Source organism: Arvicanthis niloticus, chromosome 2 (genome assembly GCF_011762505.2).
Source record: "Arvicanthis niloticus isolate mArvNil1 chromosome 2, mArvNil1.pat.X, whole genome shotgun sequence".
In the NCBI taxonomy this organism is placed as follows: domain Eukaryota; kingdom Metazoa; phylum Chordata; class Mammalia; order Rodentia; family Muridae; genus Arvicanthis; species Arvicanthis niloticus.
The window spans coordinates 7,525,555-7,546,865 of record NC_047659.1 but is presented as its reverse complement, the minus strand read 5'-3'; the positions used below and the strand labels follow the sequence as shown (position 1 = coordinate 7,546,865).

At 47.2% G+C, this 21,311-nt stretch overlaps 1 protein-coding gene across 1 annotated transcript in view; it reads right to left on the bottom strand.

Moving 5' to 3' along the window:
- Nup188 (nucleoporin 188) overlaps nucleotides 1–21,311 on the bottom strand; it is a 58,966-nt gene that overhangs the window by 3,638 nt on the left and 34,017 nt on the right. Inside the window, exons 15-34 of the mRNA XM_034493774.2 lie at nucleotides 21,001–21,127; nucleotides 16,363–16,515; nucleotides 16,060–16,186; nucleotides 15,836–15,923; nucleotides 15,659–15,735; nucleotides 14,747–14,861; nucleotides 12,915–13,035; nucleotides 12,724–12,790; nucleotides 11,706–11,834; nucleotides 10,681–10,820; nucleotides 9,231–9,337; nucleotides 7,881–8,087; nucleotides 7,625–7,794; nucleotides 6,295–6,364; nucleotides 5,878–5,945; nucleotides 5,228–5,423; nucleotides 2,195–2,272; nucleotides 1,901–1,986; nucleotides 1,559–1,704; nucleotides 1,159–1,340 (exon numbers count right to left, since the gene is read on the bottom strand). Of these exons, the coding sequence (XP_034349665.1) occupies nucleotides 1,159–1,340; nucleotides 1,559–1,704; nucleotides 1,901–1,986; nucleotides 2,195–2,272; nucleotides 5,228–5,423; nucleotides 5,878–5,945; nucleotides 6,295–6,364; nucleotides 7,625–7,794; nucleotides 7,881–8,087; nucleotides 9,231–9,337; nucleotides 10,681–10,820; nucleotides 11,706–11,834; nucleotides 12,724–12,790; nucleotides 12,915–13,035; nucleotides 14,747–14,861; nucleotides 15,659–15,735; nucleotides 15,836–15,923; nucleotides 16,060–16,186; nucleotides 16,363–16,515; nucleotides 21,001–21,127 (2,454 nt within the window). The remainder of the gene's footprint in view (nucleotides 1–1,158; nucleotides 1,341–1,558; nucleotides 1,705–1,900; nucleotides 1,987–2,194; nucleotides 2,273–5,227; nucleotides 5,424–5,877; nucleotides 5,946–6,294; nucleotides 6,365–7,624; nucleotides 7,795–7,880; nucleotides 8,088–9,230; nucleotides 9,338–10,680; nucleotides 10,821–11,705; nucleotides 11,835–12,723; nucleotides 12,791–12,914; nucleotides 13,036–14,746; nucleotides 14,862–15,658; nucleotides 15,736–15,835; nucleotides 15,924–16,059; nucleotides 16,187–16,362; nucleotides 16,516–21,000; nucleotides 21,128–21,311) is intronic.

Below are 21,311 nucleotides of genomic sequence, written 5' to 3'. Positions count from 1 at the left end.
AAAATGTTGAAAATAATGCATAAAAAAATAAAATAATGCTCAGTTTAAAAATGAAAAAACAGACACAACAAAACCCCCCAAAACTCCTTTTCTTATTTTAAAGGGGGTTTAAAACTATATCTAACTGTAGTTCCAAGGCATCTACTGCCCTCTTCTGGCCTCTGGGGGCACCACACACATATTGCGTGTGTGTACACACACATATGCAGACAAAACACTTAGATACATAAATATTAGTAAGCAATGCTATCCAGACCCGAGGACTCGAGTTTGGTGCTAGTACCCACGTGACAAGGCAGTTCTACATACGCCCGTATCCCCAGGTTTGAGGCGTGCTGGCAATCAGTAGACTCCCTAGGCTCTACTGTGCCTGAGAACCCATGAGCCCCTGGTTCAGGAAGAGACTCTTCAGAGGAGTAAGTGGAGATTGACAGAGGAAGACAGTATACATTTATTTGTGACTACAACCCATACCAAGACACTTAAGATTGTGCCCCAGTATCAACATATGTATTGTTTTCCACTAATAGTACTTGCTTTCACATCATGCAAAACATACACGAAATTCTCTTTAGGAGTAGGCAGGAAGTTAAGAGGCTAGCCTGGGCTACAAAGGAGGACTACAGGGGTGGGGGTGGGGGGAAAGCTGATATACAGTTTTAAAATCATGTTCTAGTCAGGTGTGGTACAGCATGTCTTTAATCCCAGCTTTTGAGCAGAGGAGGCAGAGGCAAGAGGGCAGTGGATCTCTGTAAGTTTTAGGTCAGCCTGGTGTACAAAATGAGTTCCAGGACAGCCAGGGCTACTACACAGAAAAACCCTGTCTTAAGCCCTGCCCCCACCAAAGAAAAGATTGTTCTATACTGCATCCGTTCCCTCTTCTAGAGTCCTTTGGTTAAGAGCCTGCGCTGCCCTGTAAAGCAACTCTCTCAAGCCTACACCTGCCCTCATTTGCTCACCCCAGCCAGGGATCAGACAGAAAACGCTAACTTGAAGCTGCTCACGGTTTTTCAGGGTCCAACCTTCCTGGTCCACGATGCCTGCCTGCCTGCCTAGTTATGTTGAAATGGCTTGGGAGCCTGGCACCTCTTCAACTGCTTCCCTCAAAGGCCTGAGCCCACAGGGCTCTGGGCTCCTCAGGCTCCCACCTTCCCTCACCCCATCACGCTGGTCCTTGTGCCGAGGCCGAGGGCAGTCATCTGTCTCCATGCTGTCCTTGTCCTCAGCAGCACTGCCTGATGCTAGGCTGTGGCGGGTCTGGTCAAAAAGTGCAATCACCTCTTCTTGGAGGGTCTCACAGACGTTCAGCACCAGCTGGGAGTACTGTGGGATATCACTTACTGCAGAACAGATGGGAGGGGTGCTGTCACGCAAGGCAGGCCATTCTGACTGCAGGGGCTGGAAAGGCAGTTGCGTACCAAGATGAAGGGTGTCATACTACTGGGATGGGAAGGGATAATGGGAAATAAAGCATTCCTGGGGTAAAACCCCGACACTGAAATCTCAAGTCTCACAGGCAGCGCATGTGTGTGGGCCTGCGTTAGGAGCTGGTGCTCACCTCGCAGCTCCTTCATCTGTAACACGGTGACGAATGCAGAGAACACCTTGGCCTTGGTCTTTTCCATGAGCTGCTGGTCTGCCTGGAGCACCCCTTCCAGGATCTCTGTCAAGGGCCCAAGGATTTTATCCACAGCACCCAGCTCTCTGAAAGAACACGGCAGAAGCAGCATGCCTCACTCACTGTCCCCAGTGCCCCTCTGACACCACAGGCAGTCTCCCTCACTGCAGGCTCTGCTGAGTTGCTCCATTTCCTGTGAAGTATACTAGACCCCTTGGGTTGTGAGGAAGGGTCAGCAGGCAGTGCTGAGGCAGATGGGCCACCACCTCTGGTGGCACTCACCTCTTCCACTGGCGTAGGAGGATGAGCAGCAGGGTACACATCATGGAGCCCAGGCGGAGGCAGTTCACTGACGTTGCAACAAGGAGCTGAGGGGAGGAGCAGCAGAGCAGTCAGGAGGCTGGCTGATCCTAAGCAGACACAGCTACAAAGATGCAGCCTCGGGCCCTCCTCACCTGATCCCGACCTCTCACAGGAGCAGAAGCCAGGGCACCTCCCTCTACCTGAGCACTGACGACTGCCAGACTGTGAGCTCCCTATGGGACCTTAGGAAAGGGAAACTCTGGGCATACTTACTAATGCTTTGGTCCCATCAAGCACATCAAGAAAAAGCTGGCGCCGAACTGCCATGTCAGTCACGTGCATGATGTCTGCCTGCAATGGGTGGGAGAAGGGTTATGTTTGGGACAGCCAAGAAATGAAGGGCTTCATGAAGCCATTACAAATTGGAAAGTCAACAGGGCCCTGATGAAAATGAAGCTTCAGGCCCTGCAGTTTTTTGGCTCACCCTGAGATCTGCTCTGAATCAAGCCCACATTCGTCTCCTCTGTAGAATGACATACATCCTTCCTGTGCCCGACACTCTTCACAGGCTTCCCAGGGCTCAGAAGGTCACCTGCTGTATCACCCTTAGCCCCACCTGTGCTCACCCTAGCCCAGTGCTCCCTACAACCTTTTCAGATTTGAAACAGGTCCTACCATGTTGATCCTAACTCAGGATCCTTTGTTCTTCAGCTTCCTCATTACCATGTGCCAACCACAACTGGCTCATCAATGGGTCCTGAACATACCAAGTGCTTCCTCCTTCTGCTCTTGACATCTGCAGTTTCATCTGTCTAGACTCTGCCCGACACGATCTCTGCTTAAGGTTTCTTCACATACTCAGGTGTCTGGGCATCACCTTACCTGTTAGCTATCACAGCACCTTCATTACCATTATCACCAAGTATTACAATCTGGTTACATTTTCATCTGTAAATTTACAACTTAACCTCCCTTAAGTCTTTATCTCCCCACCCCCTTCAACACAGTGTCTCTGTGTAGCCCTGGCTGTCCAGTGACTGACTTTGTAGACCAGGCTGACCTCAAACTCAAAGATCCACCTGCCTCTGCCACTGGAGTGCCAGGATTAAAGGCACGTGCCACTACTGCTCAGCTTTTCTCCCTCCCTCCCCCTATACATTACAGCAGTTTCCCCTCCCTCCAGCATCTCAGTCCTCACACACCTTTCCTCTCCTCTATTCCATTAAAAAAAAAAAAAAAAAAAGAGCGGGCCTCCCAGGGTGTTCAACTCAACACAGCATAACAAGTTACTGTAGACTAAGAACAAACTCTCATATCAAGGGGGGGGGGGGGAACGGGACCCTGCAACCCAGGAACAAGAGAAAGGTCCCAAGCACAGGCAACCGAGTCAGTGTATCTGTGAGGCTCTGGAGCATGGTTAGCTGATCCTGTGGGCCATCTTTCTTGTGCTGTCCTCTCTCACTCACCATGTGACCAGGCCTTCCCTGCCTAGTCATTGCTATATCCTGTAGTGGTAATTCTCAAGTTTTGACTTCTTTAAAAAACACAGAAATATTTAAGAATGTGTTTTCAGTTTTTTTTTAAGTATTTATTCATTTTATATACGTGAGTACACTGTCGATGTCTTCAGACACACCAGAAGAGTGTATCAGATTGTGAGCCACCATGTGCTTGCTGGGAATTGAACTCAGGACCTCTGGGAGAGCAGTCAGTGCTGTTAACCCCTGAGCCACCATCTCCAGACCATGTGCTTTTGTTTTAATCCCAGTGTGGAATATGAGGCTGCTGCAGATTGTCCACAGCAGCTGACTATGATTTGCCTTGTGGTCTGGCAGGGGTGTGGTTTTGCGAGCTGCAGATAGATGTGTGACATTAGGGATCCTGGGGACTTTTCTGAGGGTATATAAATGCTAGAGCCCATAGGTGGGCTGTTGGTGGTCAAGAAGAAACAAGAAGAAATCAGATATTCTGATGGCAAAGATCAAACTTGCCCCAGGATCTCTGTGGCTGTACTCAGCAGGAAGTGGTCTAAGGTAATGCTGCCTCCCTTCTGACCTCAGACTTTACTGAGGGATCTCTTTCCTCTCTAATTCTTTTTTTTCTCTCCTATCTAGGGTTACAGGGTTTGAAGGGTAGAAGAAAAAGGGTGGAGAAGTAGCCAAAGTCTAGCTATAATATCTCTAGTGCCTGCAGGTACAGAACAAATATTTTAGTAGCCATGGGAGGGAGGGAAGGAGAGAGGGAGGGAATTAAGGTTCATCAGGTCAGTTTCTCAGAAGGCAGAGGGCAGAGAGATACAACTTGAGAACTGCTGTTTGGTTGGGTTTCCCCCCCAACCCCCCAAGGGTCTTACTGTGTCACTCTAGCTGTCCTGAATCTCACTCCATAGAACAGGCCAGCCTCAAACTTCCGAGCCTCACCTGCCTCTGCATAGTGAGTGCTGGGATTAAGGCATGTGCCACCTCACCAGGCTATTGCTGGATTCTAAAAGGCAGCGACAGGCCCTATCAGGCAGGCAAGTCTTCCAGTAGGTCTGGAGACTCAGGGGTCTATAGGCAGCCTGCACTGGAGAACAAATCAGACAGATGGGCAAGGTCTTTGGAACAAGGAGGCACATGCCAGGTTCGACTGTAATCAATAAGATATGGCCCAGAGGAAGAACAAACAGTTCAACACCACGTGCTATAATAAACACAATGGTGCCAACTCTTCCCAACACCAACTTTCTCTCTTTAAACCACGGCTGGGGAAATAAATGCTCAATGGGTAAGGCACTTGCTGCACAAGCCTGATGGCCTGAGTTCAATCCCCGGAGTTCACATAAAGGTGGAACTGACCCCACAAAATTGTTTCTGACCTCCACACACAGGTGCATACACTAATAATAAGTAAAAAATGTAAAAACTCACTACACAGTGAAGAGACAGTGGCCTCCGTCCTTCTCCTAGAATCAATGAGAACACACAGCACTCTAAGAGATCTGGGCTGCTGCAGCTGCAGATGTGTCAGACACCTACAGTGTCTGTCCAGAAGGCACAGCCCCAGAGGCAACTACTTCTGAGAGGCATACCCTAGACCTATCCAAGCCCAACACCAGGAAAGCCTTCGGGGGTCTGACGGGTTTGGAATTGCTTCTCTGTCCTGTCCCCAAGCACCTGCCCATCCCCATCTTTTGGCATACAGTGTCTGCATTTCAGGGACAAACTCTCATTTCCTTTAAACCCAGGAGTACATGTGCTAGGCACCTCAGCAAATCACTGCTTCCTAATAAGCAAAAGCCAGGTGCGGTGCCCACGAGGTGCTTACGTGACTGGTAGCGATGATGAGAAGCATCCTCCAGGCGGACACCAGCATCTGATACTCTAGCAAGGACGTGCAGCTGCTGCCCTCTGTTTCAGCCATGTAAACTGCCAAAGACTTGACGTAACCTGACCAGTAGGCAAAGCGTTTCTCGCTGGCAAACTTCTTGAGTGTATCTTTTAATGACTGGTCTAATGAGCCCCTATACAAAATACAAACCCGAGTGAGTCAGGATTCAGAAGTAGATGGAGCTGAGATGAGCACATGGCAGCTAGCTCTAGAATCAGCTCCAAAGAAATGAGCAAGACTGGGGCCTTGCAGAAAAGCCTCTACTCCATCAAATCTCAGTAACATGGAATCTGCTCAATAACTCTTCTGACAGCATAAATGCCATCAGTGCATTGGTCAGGAACAGTTCACTGACCCTCCATAAATGAGCCAGACCATCCCTCCCGTGTGCCCTGCTTATCGACCATGCCCTCAGGGATAGGCCTCCACCATCTACCACCCCCCATCCTTGGTTCAAATCCCATGGGAGAGTGCTAGAGACATGGCTCAGTGGCGGAGCACTTGCTCAGCCTGCAAAATACCTGGATTCTGACCCCCAGTACCACTCACTAACAACAACAAAACCATCTGAAGGGGAAAGGACTCACTTAACTACATAGTATATCTCCAAACATATTATCTTCATGATTAGGGCACAGGTTTCGAGGATGCTGGGCTGTGGAGGGGAGAGCAAAACACACTAATTACATGCAGAAACACCTCCACCTCCACCCCTGCTGACACACGGGCCTTGTTTTCTAAAACTCAGAAAGCAAGTAAACACATCTTTATGGAATGCAAAGAGCAAATGCCAATGGACAGGGCGACATGTCCACAATGTGAAGAGGCTAGAACTTCCCACCCAGAGCAGCCCTGTTCGTCTGCTTCCAGAGGACAGGAAGCAGGCACTGCTCTGCAGATGGGGCTGCATGTAAAAACTCGAGGCAGGGTCCTTTTCATGACGCCACAGACCAACCCTTCTGCTCAGGGACCCTAACCTCTGCCATACCCTCCATATAGCTCACCTCAGATGTCTCTGAAGGAGGAGAGAGAGTTCCAAACAGCGGACTTGTTAAATTCTCCCAAAACTTGGGTCTAGGACAAAAACACGTGTTGAAATGCCGCTTTTTCCTTCCCACGACCCTTATCTCTCTAGTCCCCTTGCTGGTATTTTTTTATACTTTAATGTCCCAAATCTAAAATGTTTCTCATAAATCAATTATTCTTATATAAACATAAGAAGTCCATAAATAAAACTTCATCTTCTACTTAAGAAGTGCAATTGGGGGCCAGGCAGTAGTTGCCCAAGCCTTTAATCCCAGTACTCCAGAGGCAAAGGCAGAGGCCAGCATGGTCTATAGAGCGAGTTCCAGGACAGCCAAAGCTACACAGAGAAACCATCTCACCCCCACCCTCCCCCCCATAAAAAAGGAAAAAAAGAAGAAAGAAGAAAGAAAAAAAGAAAAGTGCAACTGGGGCTGGTGAGAAGACTTGGCACCAACCACCAACACTGATGATCTGAGTTCAATTCCAGGGACCCACATCACAGAGGTTGTCCTATGGCCACATATAACTGTGTGACATGTGCTTGCACCCATAGAAAAACTTAAAAAAGAAAACAAAACAACAAAACAACCCTTGATTTTTTTTTTAAAACTATTTAAAAATGAAAACCAGGGGGCTGGAGAGATGGTTCTGCAGTTAAGAGCACTGGCTGCTCTTCCAGAAGACCAGGGTTCAATTCTCATCACCCACATGTTACTTCACATCTATACCTGTAACTCAGTTCCAAGGGATCTGATGCCCGCACACAGATGTACATTCGGGCAAAACACCACTGAATATAAAATAGAATTAAGTTAAAAAAAAAAAAAAAAAATCAAAACAGCCAGGCAGTGGTGGCGCACACCTTTAATCCCAGCACTTGGGAGGCAGAGGCAGGCGAATTTCTGAGTTCGAGGCCAGCCTGGTCTACAGAGTGAGTTCCAGGACAGCCAGGACTAAACAGAGAAACCCTGTCTCGAAAAACCAAAACCCAAAAACAAACAAACAAACAAAAAATCCCTGGCCAGGTGTGGTGCTAAAAACCTTTAATCTCTGCATTTGCAGGTGGGAAGCAGAGGGCTGCAGGTCTACATAACGTGCTCCAGATCACCCACACCTACAGTGAGACCCTGTCCCCCAAAAAAGCAAATAAAGAAATAGAAAGAAAAAGACATCTAAGAGTCCCTGGTACTGAATTGTGTGCTATGTGTTCCAGGCATTAATCTGGTAAACTCACAAGAAACCTACTTCCATTTTTATAGACAAGATCAGTCAAGCTCACATGTCAGCTAGCACCCAGAGGGAACATACTTGGTTCTGAGGACAAGCATTGCACTGTCCCTACGGTCTTGCCACAGGGCATGAAGGAAGGCAATAGCTGCACGATGCAACAGAGGTGGGCACCAGTATCCATCTTGCTGCTGGGAATCAATCAGCTCCAGCACCACATGGAGACAGCTCCACACACCAAGGCTGAACTCCTACAGCAGGGACACATGGGCATTCAAGTTCCATGACAGCACTTCCAAGAAGCCCTCACCAGGTTTCACCCATAGTCCAGGCTGACCTTGGAGCCATTGCTGCCATCCTTCACCTCTAGATTCAGAAACAGCTCGATGAGACCTGGTTGTGTCTCTACTGCAACTGTGAGGAATTCCAGGATCATGACTTTGATGCGCATGTCCTCGATCTTGCTCTGAAGGCGGGTCAGGAAGGCATCACGAATGGCAGCTGCGTCACTGCCCAGGCAAGCATACACTGACATTGGGGCCACCTGGAGACCACGACAAACAAGTTTAGGATTCTAGGTCGAGAAAAATTTCAGTGGGGTTCTGCAGAGGGGCACTGATGTAAAATAAGAGAACAACACAGACGTAAGTTTCTGAGGTGAAAGCATTTACAGAAGAAAGACAGTCACTGCTGGAGAGATGGCCAATTAACAAGTGCCGGCTGCACAAGCATGAGAACGAGCTCGGAACCTTAGCTGAATGCACAAGCTGGGCTAGAAGAGCACTAACCCCAGGACTGGGGAGGCCGAGCCAGGAGTGTGGGCTTGCTGCCGAGCCAGGGTAGCCAACAAGCGAGCTCCAGATGCAATGAGACTGTCTTAGGGACAGTGACTGAGGATGACACCCACTGCTCACCTCCAGCTTCCACACCACGTGCATGTCTACACGTGTGCCAGCTGTCACATGTTACATGTGTCTCATGTCTGAATTAAGTAAAAAATGAAGTATCTGTCTGTCTATTAGACTGATGGAAGGACATAAAATTTGATGTTAAGAGTACAAAGTGTAGGGGCTGGAGAGACTGCTCAGTGTTTAATAACACTTGCTCTTAGTCAGACATGGTAGCACACACTTTTAATCACAGAAGTCAGAGGCAGGCAGAACTCTATGAGTTTCAGGCCACCTTGGACATGAGACTCTGTCTCAAAACCCAACCCAAACAAACACACACTTTTTCTTGTACAGAATTCAGGTTTGGTTCCCAGCACCCACATGGTAGCTTATAGCCATCTGTAACTGCAGTTCCAATGGATTCAAATCCTTTTCTCCAACTCTTTGGACACCAGGCACACAGGAGATGTACATACTTCCATATATACACACAGACACATACACATAAAAATAAGTAAATCTAAAAAGAAAACTGAGTTGGAGAGCTGACTGGGAGAAGAGAGTAGGTACCGCTTACAGAAAAAGTGAGTTTAATCCCTAGCACGTACACCCTCCTTCCTGTACCTCTACTTTGGGGATCCGACATTTCTAGACTCAGTGGACACCTGCAGTCCAGTGCACACACCCATACACAAATGCACTCCCAGGAGGATGAAATGAAACACAGTGGGAGAGCGCTGGGGAGCAGTGGGGGGAAGCTCATGCTGCAGGACTCTGCCTAGCAACCCAGATCCTACCGTGGCCAAACGTTTCAGCAGCTGGATGGCCAGACGCGGCAAAGCTGGGTCGTGTCTGTGGTAGATATACTTGGCTAGGACAGCAATGAGGTTGTTCCCGTGGGCACCTGAAGAAAAACACCAGAGAGCCAGGAACCTATTACAGTTCTTTCAGAACACAATCCACTGGGGCTGACTAGTCCCAGGTGGCCAGTTCAGTCCTGTTCTCAGTAGTAAAGAGATAACCAGGATTTCAGGATAAACAGTTCAACACAATGCATTAATGCAAAGATATATTTTAAAAGAAATATTCCTTGATAAATAGGTTACAAAAGGCACTGTACTGAAATTTTTTTTAAAAAGATAAAGAAGATCCCTAAAGCAGGAAGCCAGTAAGATGGTTCAGTGGGGAAAGGTTCTTTGCCAAGCCTGACGACTGAATCAGTCCTCCAAACCTACATGGTGGAGGAAGAGAGCCAAGTCCCACAGTATGACCTTCACATGCACATGGAAGTACGTGCACACGCACACATGCGCACACACACAGACATCATGAACACATATATAACAAATGTAACAAATTGAAATGGGGGGGTGGGGAGTTGCAGGACATCCTTGGCTACATAATCAATTTAAGGCCAGCCTGTACATAATTGATGCTAGAACAGTGACTTAATAGTGGAGCACCTGCTAACACACATTAAGGCCCTGGGTTTTTGCATGATATAAAACATTACTAATAATGAAGTTAAGCTACAGATTAACTGACTTAAAGACACACTGTGATATGAGCCAATGTGTCTTGAAGGACTTCTGTGCCTGTTTTTTCAGGATTGTTTGTCTTTTGAAAGATCTTGCTATACAGAGCAGACCGTCAGGGACTGGTGACAGAGAATGCCAGCTTCACTGTCCTGACCATCAGCAGGTGGCCCTAGGCCCTTCTGCTTCTGGAGAGCAGAGGGGGACTGTGGGCATGAGGCAGGCCCTATCTCCTGTGTGCATAGTCAATCACTATGTGTGCTCTCTGCACTTCCATCATCATTGTGAGGGACAGTGAGAGCCACCCTCCTCATCCTACAGTAAGACACCTTCTCACCCTGTAGTCAGTTAGATGGCCTATCGTCTTACTTGTTAGGCAGCCCTAGCTGAGCTTATCCTCCTGCCTCAGTCTCCCATGGATGCTGGGATTACAGCAATTTACTTCTATACTTGGATGAGATGAGACAGAGCTTAAATATGTCTGAGGTTCTCACACAGCTGAGCAAAACCTAAATTTGAACCAAGGAAATATGACCCCAGTCTCCATCCTTAAGTATTACTGTCATCAGTAGGAGTCCAGAATAAAGGATGATGTACTCCCCTTGTTACCAAGTCTAAAGAAATGAGCTGAGAATAATTTCTGATGTCCAAGCAAAGGGCACTAAATATGTCTTTATAGGCAGAAATGTAGCTGAGGAAGAGAAACACATACCATGCTGTGTGAGAGCCTGTTCCAGGGGGGACACCACATTAGAAGGAGGTTTCAGCCGAATAACATTGTTGGTGACAGAGAACGCCAGCTTCACTGTCTTGATCAGCAGTTGGCCCTGGCCCTGGCCTTCTGGCCCATCACTAGGTGCCAAATGGAGATCACAGTTAGTTCCAGTAAGAAGGTCTCATCAGGGTGTGCTCTCATGAGTCACACTGCAGTTGGGGCCCCATTCAGACTAGAAAAGGGAAGAGGCTATGCAGCAGCCACTAGCTAGGAAATACACGGATTTTTTTTTGTTGTTGTTGTTGTTGTTTTTGTGTTTGGAGACAGAGTTTTTCTGTGTAGCTCTGGCTGTCCTGGAACTCACTCTGTAGCCCTGGCTGGCCTCAAACTCAGAAATCCGCCTGCCTCTGCCTCTGCCTCCCAAGTGCTGGGATTAAAGGCCTGTCACTGCCATCTGGCTACAAAGTTATTTTTAAAAAGCAACTGCAAGGACCAGAAAAGATGTTATGAGACTGTTTTTTGGGTTTTTTTGTTTTCAAATGAAGCTTCACCCATGATACCCTGTCAACATGGCTGCCTGAACAAGACCTGAAGGGATACAATACCAACAGACACGCTGAAGACAGGAAGAGGAAAGCTCACGAGGTTCCATGCTTAAACAAAGAACAGCAGGTGAGTAAGGAGTGCAGAGAGCAGGAGAACTTGCTGTTCCCAGGTTATAATCTAAGGCCAATGGCTCAGTCCTAAAGTCATGTACATGTAAGTAACACCAAATGTACAGAGCTGGTTGTATTTATATATTTATGTACACACAACGGGCGTGTGTGTGTGTGTGTAAGAACATATCAATCTGAAGGAATACGAGGGGAGGGTGTGGAAGGAGTTAGAGGGAGGAAAGGGAACAAGGAAAACGATGTCAGTGTATTTTAATTTTAAAAAGATGGAAAAACAAACAAAGCAACTCCAAGTTAAGCTAAGTTGGAGCCTGAAGGTCAACAGGGCGGGCACAGAGGAGGCCCTACCTGCGGGGTTGAGCAGCCATCACCATGTCTATGGTGTCCACACCAATTCCCATGATGCTGATGACGGTCTGTCCAGCTTCTGTATAAGCCAGGCTGCAGATGCAGAGGGAAGGCAGGCTGGGAGTATGGCTGGAAAACACAGAGGGTTCTCAGTCACTAGGAGCTCCTAACCAGAATGAAGCAGGGCTGCCCCATGCACCCTGCCAACTGTCTGTGAAAGGAAGATATTCTAAACACTTTTCTCAGACTTGGTCCTAAACGACCTTCCTGAAAAGTAATTTAAATCCCATCAATTAATGGTTGAAAAAATTATTTAAATAATTCAGGATTAACCCATTCATGTAATCTACAGAAATACAAAACCAAGAGAGGACATAAAATCAAGTGTGTTAACAGGCACCTCTGAGGCGGCGCACTGCATCACAGCAGACTTTCTGATAGATGGGCAGCATTTCTATAATTATCGTAACACCTGATTCTGTGTGTATACATGCACCTTCCTCTGTCCCTTTCTGTCCATAGGGAAGAATGACAACTGAGCCAGTGGCCAATAAACTGTAAGTAGAGATGAATGAGTTTTGGGTTTGCACTGGTTATTAATCTTTGTCAACTTGACAAAGGCTAGTCTTTTGAGAAGAGGGAACTTCAACTGAGAAAATGGCCAACCGGATTGGCCCATGGGTTATTTCTTACTTAGTGATTAATGTAGGAGGCCCCGCCTGTTGTGGGTGGTGCCATCCCTGAGCAGGTGGTACTGGAGTACATACGAAAGAAAGCTGAGCAAGCCAGTAAGCAGTGTTTCTTCAGCTCCTGCCTCCAACTCCTGCCTACCCAACTCTCCTCAGTGACAGACTGTAATGAGGACCTTTTCCTCACCAATTGCTTCGGACATGGTGTCTTATAGCAGTAGAAATTCAAGGTAAGACAGGATTCAACTAAGGTGACATGTTTGGAAGAAACAAGGGGACTAGAAACAGCCAATACAGTGTTTTCCTGCTGAGCCTCACAATCCCATTACCTGCTATGCAGCTCTGTCTCTTGGCACAGGTTCAGTATTGCATGAATCAGCTCCAGAATTAGGCAACCTAGACTCCAAAAAAGACATGCAATGGATGATGCAGCCTTGTGTTAATGACCTGCCTCAAAGATGGGAGGGAAAGATGTCCAGGGAGCAGAAATTCTAGGGTGTTCAGCCCACACTGTCCTTACCTATCAGCTCCCTCACGCCATGAGAGTTGTAGCGCCATTTGTGGTAGCTGGGAAGCATCTCCTTCAACACAAACATCACACAAGGCACCAAGCCTTGGCTCTGGGTACTACCAAGCTGCCCCTATAGGAAAGCATTCTGTGAGGGCCTTGGCCATGTAAGGAGCATCCTTTATTACTCAAGATTTAACCTCAAAAGCGTAGACAGGTCCAAAGGAGAACCAGAAACACCTTGACCAAGAATGGAAGCGGACATCAGTAATTCCTAATTCAACTGAACCACTAGGTGAACAGAGAAAACAACCAAGATCGAGGTGACAATGTCACCAAAGGTGCTGACATGGAGGAGCAGGAGGAAAGGTAATCTCACAGGACAGAGGTTCCCTAATCACCAGATACAGGACTGTCAATAACAAAGAAAGCCACTCACCACCAATGACTGTCACCCATCCCTGAAGTTCCACTATCATGAAGCACAGAAGTAGAGCACTGATACCCCAAACTCTCTTTTAATAGTGCTGATTAATTCCAATTTCTGTATCTTTGGTTTTTTTGTTTGTTTTTTTCGAGACAGTGTTTCTCTGTGTAGCCCTGGCTGTCCTGGAACTCAACTCCATACACCAGGCTGGCCTCGAACTCAGAAATCCGCCTGCCTCTGCCTCCCAAGTGCTGGGATTAAAGGTGTGCGCCACCACCGCCCGGTGCAATTTCTGTATCTTAAAACTGGACTCTAGGGCTGCAGAGATGGCTCAGCAGTTAAGAGCACACTGACTGCTCTTCCAGAGGTCCTGAGTTCAATTCCCAGCAACCACATGGTGGCTTACAACCATCTGTAATTAAATCTGATGCCCTCTTCTGGTATCAGTGACAGGATGCTCATCACATACATTAAATAAATTTTTCAAAAATAAAAAATAAAAATAAATAAAACTGGACTCTCACTTTGACTTTATGCACAATAACTTCTCTCTAAGCCCTCACTTATTTCTACAGGAAGGATATGTGCAAGGCACTGAGTGTTTTGTGTGTATGCAGTAATTGTTATATTAAACCCGGTCTTATAAGAAAGTACTACCACTGAGCTCCAGCCTCCAGGCCTGACCTTACTCAACAGCCCAAGGAGACTTGAAGCCTGCTCTTTTTGTGTTGGGCTGAGGAACTCTTTCCATGTGTGAACCTCTAAACTCCCTCAGGGAGGGACCATAAGGGAGCTCTCAGAAATTCAGACCTGCCCAAGGTCAGAGAAATCCAAGTAGTGAGTAACGAATCTCAAGTGTCACCATAACCTCTCCAATCCGAAAACTCTCGTTCTTAACCATACATTAGTTTCTCAGAGTCCTGATCCATTATCAGCTCACAGCTACAATCTGCTTAAGAAAGAGATGAGAAAACTGAGCAGGCGGGATCAAAGTACTTCCTATGAGGTAAATACTAGACCATAAAATCAGACCATGGAGAGTACATGCAGGCACATACTGGGTCAAGATATACAGTGCACATATATTGCCTGGACGACCACCACAAAGCCTGACCTATAAGTGTGCACACAAGCATACGATAGGACAAGACATAAAGTGCACGTGGATGAGAGTTTCCTAGCTTAACACACACTGCAGAGCCACAGAGCTCTCAAATCTCACTGCAAGCCTTCTTACTACTAAACAAAGTCCCACAATTAAGCAAGCACCAAGGAACACACCGGGCAGACTGTCAACACACAGAAGCTGATGTGCCATGACGTCATAACAGATGTCCTGCATAAGATATCCCGCATAAGGTGACGATAGTAGCAGGTAATAGGGGAGTTGCTCCAGAATTATCTCATCAGATGGTACCTTGACAAGAGTGGTGACCAGGCGCAGAAAGGCAATGGTGACGCCATACTCGCCCTGGGGCTGCTCACTGTTCATCAGGAGGTTGCCATACCCTCCAGCATTCATTCCCTCCGCACTAGGGACAGACAGAGGCAGAGGGAGAAAACCATGAGCAACGTTCAAGGTTTGAAGAAACTGACTATACACTCTCGATATTGTCTAGATAACTCCAGAAATCACCAAAAGCTCTTCAAAGGGAAGAATCAAATGCAGGCAATTTTATAGCCAGGGAAGAAAATGTAAGATTATGCTTTATTGATGTCTAACTCAAAGAAGTTTAGAGTGAAAATCAAATGAGCCATCAGGGAAACACCCGTCATGGAAGAGAGTGAGGTGAGCATGCTCAGGTAGGAAGATGGAGCCTGTGTTTCAGTAACTGGCCTAGCTCATATACTCTCAGACTGGAGGAGAAGCACACTGACTGTGCTTGAGAATAGGACACCAAGTCTCTGGATCCAAACACTCCTGGACTCTCTCAGCTGGAACATAAATGCCCACACAGCTACTGTAGTTGCAGCTGCATAAGAAAAGTCCCATTCTATCTCTCAAACGTTTAAAAACTGTGAACCATCCAGTACTCAAAAGGCAGAGGCAGGCAGATCTCTATGAATTTAAGGCTAGCCTGGTCTACATAACAAGTTCCAGGCCAGCCAGGGCTACAAAATGAAGTGCTATCTCCAAACAAAATAAACCCCTGTGAAGCACCAATGTGCCCTGAGGAGAGCAGTTCTGTGCCCCTTCTTCATCATATCTTCCCTCACCCTCAAGTTTTCACAGACTGAAGGTTCTTTAAAATGAATAAAGGCAGACTGGAAATGACCGGGAATGGTTCATAGCAAGGAGTAAGGTCTACCCACTCAGGACCTGGCTCACCTAATCATCTGAGTCATGTTGGAGACAGGGTGGGCCACAAACGGCAAAAAACCTGTGTGACGAAGATCAGTCCAGACCTGAGAAGAAAAACAAAAGAATTCAGGGTCCACATCCTTCCAGGTGACGATCATCCCACCAAATGAGATGCTCCTTAGTGCTACAAAGACGCCATCTCACCTTTGCTGGATTTCCAGCAGCCAAGACAGTTAGGCAGTTGACACAAGAAGCAATGACGTTTACCGGAGGGGAAATCACCGTCGTGAGCCTGGTTAGAGAACAAAGTGCTGTGAGGTTCTAGTGCTCACCAAACTACTCTGAAGAATGGGAAAGCCCTTGGCTGGAGAACCAGGCTCCTGGAAAGGAGCAGTCACTGCTGCCAGCTCCCAGCCACAGAGACTCACCGCTGCAGCAGCATGTAGATGCGGGATGTGATGGGCAGCAGGCAGTCTGCTATGGACAAGTCTGTGCTGATGACCTTGTGAACCAAATCAATGATGGGCTTGACCCGCTGGCAGTGCTGGATCACATCTGTGGGGAAGAAGCCTGTGACTTCTCAGCACACCACTCTATAAAAAGATCACTGTGTGCGCGTTCAGACCCCAAGCTGGATGGCCTCCAATTTTACCTTCAAGTTGGGTCTATGCTCCCAATCCTGCAAGCACACCCAGTCTTCCTATTGCTTGCGCTCCAAGAGCTTGGCTTACCTGCCGTGGAGACCACGTGGAGCAGCATCTCGATCTCACATGTGAAGAGGGTCCAGCTGCTGTATGAGTATTCCCAGCGGACCAGGTAAGCCCTATCATCCAGCATGACTTGGCCCACAGTGCCCTGAGGAATTCGAAGGTTGGTCTGACCCCCTATGAAAGAGAAATGCCTGTAATCCCGGTACAAATTCAGAAGGAGTTTCTTCTGGCAGACAACACAGGACCTCCTCAGCAGACACCACTCCTACAACTTTTACATTAAAAATGCTAAAAGCAGGAGTGCTGGTCCACACCTGCAATCTTTTGAGACTTTTCTAGGTTTAAGCAGAGAGCACAAAGAGTTTAAACCCACTCTGGGAACTGAAATCTTGCCCCCACCCCCACCCCAAATTTTTCTCTATTCCTCCTCCTCCTCCTCCTCTTCCTCCTTCTCCTTCTTTTTTGGGGGTGGTGGTGGGGTGGGGTGGGGTTCGAGACAGGGTTTCTCTGTGTAGCCCTGGCTGTACGGGAACTCACTCTGTAGACCAGGCTGGCCTCGAACTCAGAAATCTACCTGCCTCTGCCTCCCGCTCTTTTTTTTTTTTTTTTTTTTTTAATTTATTTCATGTATGTGGGTATACTGTCTGTTGCCAAACACACCAGAAGATGCCATCTGATCCCACTTCAGATGGTTGTGAGCTATCATGTGGTTGCTGGGAATAGAACTCAGGACCTCTGGAAGAGCAGTCAGTGTGAGTCAGTGAGTGCTCTTAACCACTGAGCCATCTCTCCAGCCCAAGACTAGTCTCAAAACAACAACAACAGAAAAATTGTGTTTTTGTGGCTGGTTTATTTCTCTTAAGAAGCCGGCTTCAGGGTTTATACCTGACATAGTCTATATCAGACTACAAACTAATACATGTGCTACCATGTATTAATAATATATGGTATTATTAATAATAATAAATGGTCTAAGATACAACTTTCTCTTATACATATAGCACATGTTCACTTATCTCTCAAACATCTATCCAAAACTTTTATTTTATATACATGCTTTTCACCTAACTATCTCTTGTTGAGGATTGTGTTTACTGAAAATGAAACATTAGCTCCTGAGTTCACAATTCAGTGTAGTATTTATGTATGGTGGCCCAGCGCAGATGCAGAACAACAGGAAAGGATGAAAAGGATGAAAAGGATGAAAAGGATGAGCGAGACAGATGCTGGTTCTTGTAGCTGACAGCGCAAAGGGCACACAGCCAGGACAACGGGTTACCACCCTCTATCTGGTACTGAGGTGTGCTCTCCAAGAGCAGCACATGGTTAGCCAAGCAGTCATCTCTCCCGTGCCAGGAAGGTTTTCAGAGCATGTTGATCTTTAAATCTTTTAAGGCCGACCCTCAAGACCACCATTTTGACTAAGCTTCACGAAATATTCTAAAAGCAAGAACTGAATTGGCAAAGTAATGTTTGAGTCTCTCTAAACCTTAGCCGTGTGCACTGCTGCACAAGCTGTTAGCGGTGCACAGCTGCACACTGGGCCGTGTGCTCTATATACAAAAGGGTTATTAGTCCACTGAGACTGAGCGAGAGAACTTAGCAAACAAGACGGCCCTGGATCAAAGCAGAGCAAGCAATGTGCCGAGTCAACAATGTCTCACAGAATTCCCACTGCAGTGCAGATCGAGACTCTATGATGGTGATCGTTTCATGCAGTTTGCTAATGTAGTCTCCTTTTTGAGACAGGGTCTCAATATTTAACCTTGGCTAAATATCCTAGACCTTGCTGTGTAGACCAGGTTGGTCTCGTCCTCACAGCAATGTGCTTGTCTTTGTCTCTACCACAGTCAGCCCAATTTGAAATCTTAACAGCCATTCACACAAAACAGGTCATAGAAAGACCACCTATTTTCTACATCTTTGAGTCTACTACCTTGTAAGTCTGACTTTTTGACACCAAATTCTGTGTAATGGTGACAAATGAGACCCATCTCCTTTGGAGAGTTTTGGTGTGGTATTCTTGGTAGAGTGGAGCCAGTGCTGATCCTCCACACCCACATTACATCAGCTCATGGGCACACGATCACTTGTGCAGGAGGCCAATGGAAGGACCACTGGATTTTCACTAACTCTTACTCTGACATTACTAAGTAAGCAATCCCCAAAGTCTCTCCAATGGTGGAGCGTCCAGTGTGCTTGTTAGAAAGGACATCTGAGAGTATCAGAAGAAAACTGTGCATTACGCCATCTGTGATCTCTACAAGGACTTGTAGAGAGACTGTCACTGAGCAGGGCACCATTGTGCACGCCTTTAACTTCTAGCACTCAGGAGGGAGGGGCCGTAGAATCTCTGAGTTTGAGGCCAGCCTGGTCTACAGAGTAAGTTGCAGAATAGCTAGGGCTATGTAGACAGACACTGTCTCAAAAAACACACAAACAACAAATCCACCCAAAAAAGATTTTTAAATCAAACTTGAAATACTAAAACTAAACACAATAGTAACAACATGTACATATAGAAAAGCAGAACTGTTTTTCCCTTAGTTTGATATTTGAATTATATGTGTAACAAAAAGATAGGTTTTGTTTTTTTCTGAGTGCTAATATTTTGTATTACTAAATTAGTCAAAATTGGCTGGGACTTATTGGTTTGTAGGTCTAGAAGGCTTAAACTGTAGAATGCACTAAAGAACCACACAATGCAGGAACTGGATTCTACCTCATACTGCTTAGACTCTATGGGAAAAAACGTTTAAAAAGCAAACCACCAAAACCTCCAGTGTTTAGGGGGTAAAAAGTCATCAAGCCAGAATAAACACAAAGCCAGCCTTTGGCTGATGCTGACACACACACATACACACACACATACACACACACACACACACACACACACACACACAACTCCAGAATCATGAACTGTCCCCATGCCCTCAGCAGGGCTTTTCTTCAGAAACCAAGAGGTGTCCTGGAGAAAGAGAAAATGCTCAGATAACATTTTGGATCAGTGTGCTGGCTACTATGTTAACCTGATACAAGCTAGACTCATGTAGCATGAATCTCAACTGAGAAAACATCCCCTCCAGACTGGCCTGTGGCATTTTCTGGACTAATTATTGACGTGGAAGTCCCAGCTCACTATGGATGGTCTCACCCCTGGGCAAGTATGAGAATGCAGGCTGAGCAAGCCACGAGGAGCCAATCAGTAAGCAGTGTTCCTCCAAGGCTCTTGCTCTGACTTCCTTTGATGATGAAGTGTAAGAGGAAAGCAGCCCTTTCCTTCCAACATTGCTTTGGTTGTGGTGTTCGGCACAGCAACAGAAACATGAGGACAATTAGCAAATGAAAAGTCCCGATGTACTCTGAACATTATATGTGGAGGGACAGACATCCCATACTTCACTCACTGTGTGATGCACAGACCTCTGTCCTGGTTACCTTGTTACAGCACAACAGTAAGAAACACAGTAAACTAGTAAAATCATCCATTAAAAAAAGAAAGGCAAGCCGGGCAGTGGTGGCACACGCCTTTAATCCCAGCACTTGGGAGGCAGAGGCAGGTGGATTTCTGAGTTCAAGGCCAGCCTGGTGTACAGAGTGAGTTCCAGGACAGCCAGGGCTACACAGAGAAACCCTGTCTCGAAAAAACAACCAACCAACCAACCAACCAACCAAACAAACAAAACAAAACATAAAGAAAGGCAGAAGCTCGGTATGAAGTAGGAGAATCATGGATTCTGAGCCAGCGTGGGCTAATAGCAAAATAAGATGCTCTCAAAACAAATAAGCAAACAAACAAACAAGAAGAAAAAAGTAGAGAAGTGAAAGGAAGACAGTGAGCAAGTGCAGCTCTCCTGAGTCGGGGAGTACTCACCTCTCCGCACACATCGTCCTAGTCTGATGCTGAGCACTCAGTGAGTCGCGGAGCACTCACCTCTCCGCACACAACGTCCTAGTCTGATGCTGAGCACTCAGTGAGTCGCGGAGCACTCACCTCTCCGCACACAACGTCCTAGTCTGATGCTGAGCACTCAGTGAGTCGCGGAGCACTCAGTGAGTCGCGGAGCACTCACCTCTCCGCACACACTGTCCTAGCCTGATGCTGAGCACTCAGTGAGTCGCGGAGCACTCACCTCTCTGCACACATCGTCCTAGCCTGATGCTGAGCACTCAGTGAGTTGCGGAGCACTCACCTCTCTGCACACAACGTCCTAGTCTGATGCTGAGCACTCAGTGAGTCGCGGAGCACTCACCTCTCCGCACACAACGTCCTAGTCTGATGCTGAGCACTCAGTGAGTCGCGGAGCACTCACCTCTCCGCACACATCGTCCTAGTCTGATGCTGAGCACTCAGTGAGTCGCGGAGCACTCACCTCTCCGCACACATCGTCCTAGCCTGATGCTGAGCACTCAGTGAGTCGCGGAGCACTCACCTCTCCGCACACACTGTCCTAGCCTGATGCTGAGCACTCAGTGAGTCGGGGAGCACTCACCTCTCCGCACACATCATCCTAGCCTGATGCTGAGCACTCAGTGAGTCGCGGAGCAGTGAGAAGAGGAGGAAGGGCCTCACGGGCGCTTCCTATGAAAAGATCCAGCCAGCATCAGGGCCAGCTGGTTCCCTTGAAACAGGGCCACTGTGGAGTATCTCTGTCTTACCTAGAGGGTACAGGAGTTTGGGTGTCTGCCTCCGCCACAGAGTTCCATCTTCATGAGAGAGCACATCATGGGGCTTGTGCTTATGAAGTTCATTGTAGAAAGACATTTTGTCCAGGAAACTGTACACCTGTCAACACCCAGCGAGAAACCATCCGTTCCTTAAGTCATGGGCCATACAAAAGGTTCTCCATTTGCTCTTTAAGCCAGCTGTCTATGCCCATCCACTAACCTCCTCCCACAGGCTCTTCTTAAAACTGGCCCCCTGCTCTTCCCAGTTAGGCCTCAGGATTCTGCACCTAACCCATGATCCT